At 50.2% G+C, this 4,201-nt stretch overlaps 1 protein-coding gene across 1 annotated transcript; it reads left to right on the forward strand.

The window, feature by feature from the left end:
- The first annotated feature begins 404 nt into the window (after positions 1-404).
- Positions 405-3,732, forward strand: LOC116887322 (glutathione S-transferase theta-2). The gene is made up of 5 exons (XM_032888916.1): positions 405-765; positions 1,060-1,147; positions 2,758-2,908; positions 2,997-3,170; positions 3,468-3,732. Exons 1-5 carry the CDS (start codon positions 654-656, stop codon positions 3,675-3,677), a joined length of 735 nt encoding a protein of 244 aa, XP_032744807.1. The 5' UTR covers positions 405-653; the 3' UTR covers positions 3,678-3,732.
- The last annotated feature ends 469 nt before the right edge of the window (positions 3,733-4,201 follow it).

The following is a 4,201-nucleotide window of genomic DNA, read 5'->3' on the forward strand; positions in this document are numbered from 1 at the left end:
TTTTTTCCAGAATCCCTTTCCTCAAAAAACAACACCAACTTATTTAGGCAAAGGGGGAATTCGGCTTCGGACCGGAATGGCGGTGGGAGGGGAAAGGGGAGGCGCCACTAGAGAGAGCTCGGTTTGAGCTTGCAGGCTACTACAGCGCCTAGCTATCAGCGACCCGTTCCGCAAGGGACAGCTAGGCCATCAACAGTTCTTCCTTCAGGCAAAGTTCCTAGCAGCCTGCGAAAAGCTTCACCCATTCAAGGAGGATACCCCAGCGATCAGCCTCCAAGATCCCCTCTCGCAGTAATTGAGAGCCGGGAGCTGAGCGGTCCAGTTTCCGGCAAACGAGCTCTTTGGGTTCGGTCCAGGAAAGCAGAGTTAGGCAATTTCCGGGTCCGGGTGAGACTAAGGTCCTGGGCTGGATTCCTGGCTGGACTGCTCCCTGGACAAATCACGTCTGTCCGTCTGAGTGCGCGCGCACCTCAGCCCTGCTTTTTTGATACAAAGTCCTCAAAAGCGGCTCCCTCTCCAAGATCACCGGGTGTCAGCTGTCCAGAGGTGGGGAAAGCGTCAGACTTGGCCAACTGAGGCTGGGCTGGACCCCTATTGTGGAACAGTTGTCGAACGCAATCCGTCTACACCACCTTGTGTCACTACCTACCACCATGGGTTTGGAGCTCTACCTGGACCTGCTGTCGCAGCCCAGCCGCGCGGTCTACATCTTCGCCAAGAAGAATGGCATCCCCTTTCAGTTGCGTACCGTGGATTTACTCAAAGGTTGGCTTATTTACCCCTAGACCATGTTAGTTCTTCACATTCTGCCTGGGTACAATCCCCCTATCATCTGACACCCCCTCCCCCCATAGGAATGCTCTGCGTTCAGAGCCCTCTTTAAACTTAACTTGTACTCTAACAAGAGAGACTTTCAGTCCTGAGATGTGGGGGAGAAAAAAGTGAAGGATCCCCACCGTTCCTGCTTTGAAGGCACGCAGTGTGTGCTGGAAAGCGAGAGTTGACTCTAGGAATGCTGCCTGAGCCCTTGCATACATTTTCTGGCTTCTTCTTTCCCAGGGCAGCACTTGAGCGAGCAATTCTCCCAGGTGAACTGCTTAAAGAAAGTGCCTGTCCTCAAAGACGGAAGTTTCGTGTTGACCGAAAGGTGCAGCTGTAAATAAACCCAGAGCCCTCACTACCTCCCCTCAGCTTCCTTTGGACGCCCCGCTTCGGTCGGGTGGGGGATGGGGTTGATGGGCGGGGATGAGGTTGGGGGCGGGGCCCTGACTGACTCCCACCCTAGGCCACGAGGAGGCGTGGCTAGAGCAGACCGTTTGGGAAAGCCAGAAGACTAGGGACCTGATCCAGCTCGTCCCTTGCCCCTGTCCTGTTTCAGCTGCAGCCACCTCTATCCCATCTCCAGGCCTCTCTACTCTGATTGAAGAGTATTGGAAGGCGACAAGGAGACGATTGTCGAGGGCTAGGGAAAGAAACGTAGATTCAACAAAGGACTAGAAAGAGCATCTTCTACCTTCCCAGGTGTCCTATTTAATCTGCCAAAGCTTGGCCTCGGAGACCAGTGAAAGGGTCAGGGCTCAGAGACTGTCCGGCTCTCCCATTAGAGTCTGGTGACTAGACAGAGACTGGACCAGAGGTCTGTCAGGCGGCTGTAGAAGAGATGGCTGGTGAACTTGTTGGCAGAAACGGGACATTGGAACATGCCCTTTGGCACTCCATAGATGTGTGCCCATCTAAGACAGATTTCAAGGTGCCAGTGGGCTTTTTCTAAAGCTGTGCACAAGTCACTTAACTATTGTGAGCTTGAGTTTCTTCACGTGCAAAGAAGGGTAGCCTCTGAGAGTGGCTGCTAGGGTGTGATACAGATGAAGTCTTAAAAGGCAGAGAGCTCGGTGGAACCCTCGTGGGGGGGGTAAAATCTGTAGTATAAAAATAAATAAATAGGGGTTGGGGATTTAGCTCAGCGGTAGAGCACTTGCCTAGCAAGCGCAAGGCCCTGGGTTCGGTCCCCAGCTCCGGAAAAAAAAAAAAAGAATAAATAAATAAATAAATAAATAGGGGTTGGGGATTTAGCTCAGTGGTAGAGCTCTTGCCTAGCAAGCGCAAGGCCCTGAGTTCGGTCCCCAGCTCAAAAAAAAAAAAATAAATAAGTAAATAAATAGGGGTTGGGGATTTAGCTCAGTGGTAGAGCGCTTGCCTAGCTATGAAGGCCCTAGGTTGGTTCCCAGCTCAAAAAAAAAAAAAAGAAAAAAAATAAATACATAAATAAAAGAATCTTTAAAAAAAAAAAAAAAAAAAAGCAGAGAGCTCAAAACCAAACCAAACCAAAACCAAACACAAAAAACCCACAAGCAACAACAAGAACAAAAAACTAAAAAGAGACAAGCAGAGAGAAGGTCTGGCCAGGAATCAATCAGTGTCCACAACATCAAAAGAAGGGGAGACCTAGATGGGCAGAGCTCTTGTCCAGTGTGTGTGTGTGTGTGTGTGTGTGTGTGTGTGTGTGTGTGTGTGTGTGTGTGTGTGTGTGTGTGTGTGTGTGTGTTTTGACCTGGGTTCCATGCACAGCACTGCAGAGAAGAAAGGCTCTGGGGACAGGCAAGAGTCATCAAGAGATAGGGATGATAGGTGGTGAGACCAGAGACAGTCCTTCAAATGTGAGACTTCTCCAGGACCTGCTGAGGAAGGGGGAAGAGCCAAGGTCCTCAGATCCCTTCTTCCCATGGTCCTTATCGCCCCTCTTCCTATGCTCCCCAGCACTGCCATCTTGATTTACCTGAGTTCCAAGTACCAGGTGGCAGACCACTGGTACCCGGCCGACCTACAGGCCCGTGCCCAAGTCCACGAATACCTGGGTTGGCATGCCGACAACATCCGTGGCACCTTTGGAGTGCTCCTGTGGACCAAGGTATCCTGGGTCCTCTGGGGAGGGGCGGGACCTCGGGCACCTGGTTAGAGTCAGGCTTATACACCGAGCACGTCTGTTGTTCTGCCAGGTGTTGGGGCCACTCATTGGGGTCCAGGTTCCCGAGGAAAAGGTGGAACGGAACAGAAATAGTATGGTCTTGGCTCTGCAACGTCTGGAGGACAAGTTCCTCAGGGACAGGGCCTTCATTGCTGGCCAGCAGGTGACGCTAGCGGATCTCATGTCTCTGGAGGAGTTGATACAGGTATGAGACCAGCGGGTGGAGTAGTAGTAGCTAAGGGCAGGGACTCTTTCTTGCCACTTAGGAAGTCGGGAGCACTGTGGTCTGGGAAAAACCAGAAATCCAGTGGAGAAACTTTGTGTGACTTGTTTTCTATCTAGGTGTGGGGCAGGGCCGGGGGCAGCTTCTGGCTGCTGTCAGGTCCTGGATCTGATCACAGTGCCCCAGACCTCCCAAGGGGCTGTGTCTGTGATGCTTGTATGGGATTGCCTGCAACGGGACCCTCGGTATCTCTCAAACTTCACATCTTTGTCCCTTCAGCCCGTGGCTCTTGGCTGTAACCTGTTTGAGGGACGGCCTCAACTGACAGCGTGGCGAGAGAGGGTGGAGGCGTTCTTGGGTGCTGAGCTGTGTCAGGAGGCGCATAGCCCCATCCTGAGCGTCCTGGGACAGGCAGCCAAGAAAACATTACCAGTACCCCCTCCGGAGGCCCATGCCAGCATGATGCTTCGAATTGCCAGGATTCCCTGAGTGGTTTTTTTTCCCTGAGTATTTTTATTGCTATAAAGACTCATTTTGTATTTTGCCTCTTTGTTTTGTTTTGTTTTTGTTTCTTCTTGTCCCAACCTTTTTTTTTTCCCCCCCGGCTCCTTTTCTGGCTCTGGGAGGAGCTTTGCTCAAAAGGGACACCACCTATCCTTAGCATGCTTCTCTTGAGGTACAGTATGCACAACCAATAGGAGACCCAAGTCAATAATATATAAAAGGTGCTTAAAAAAAAAAAAAAGCAAACAGTAACACACACGAAGAAACCAACCAAACATTGGTGGACATCTGTTTTTTATTATGATATAGATTCTGAATATTTTAAGGAATAAAGAGTTATTGTTTTATTACATTGCCCTTAATCTGTATGGAATAAAATTATGACTTTGTAAAACATTATGGCTTGCTTGTTTATTTATTTACTTTATACAAGTACACTGTAGCTGTCCTCAGACACACCAGAAGAGGGCATCAGATCCCATTACAGATGGTTGTGAGCCACCATGTGG

This window comes from Rattus rattus, chromosome 18 (assembly GCF_011064425.1).
Source record: "Rattus rattus isolate New Zealand chromosome 18, Rrattus_CSIRO_v1, whole genome shotgun sequence".
Classification (NCBI taxonomy): domain Eukaryota; kingdom Metazoa; phylum Chordata; class Mammalia; order Rodentia; family Muridae; genus Rattus; species Rattus rattus.

Coding starts and splice junctions, on each gene's coding strand:
- LOC116887322 (XM_032888916.1), top strand. CDS start 654: ATGGGTTTGGAGCTCTACCTGGACCTGCTGTCGCAGCCCAGCCGCGCG. Junction 766..1,059: donor TACCGTGGATTTACTCAAAG/GTTGGCTTATTT, acceptor CTTCTTTCCCAG/GGCAGCACTTGAGCGAGCAA. Junction 3,171..3,467: donor CTCTGGAGGAGTTGATACAG/GTATGAGACCAG, acceptor TTGTCCCTTCAG/CCCGTGGCTCTTGGCTGTAA.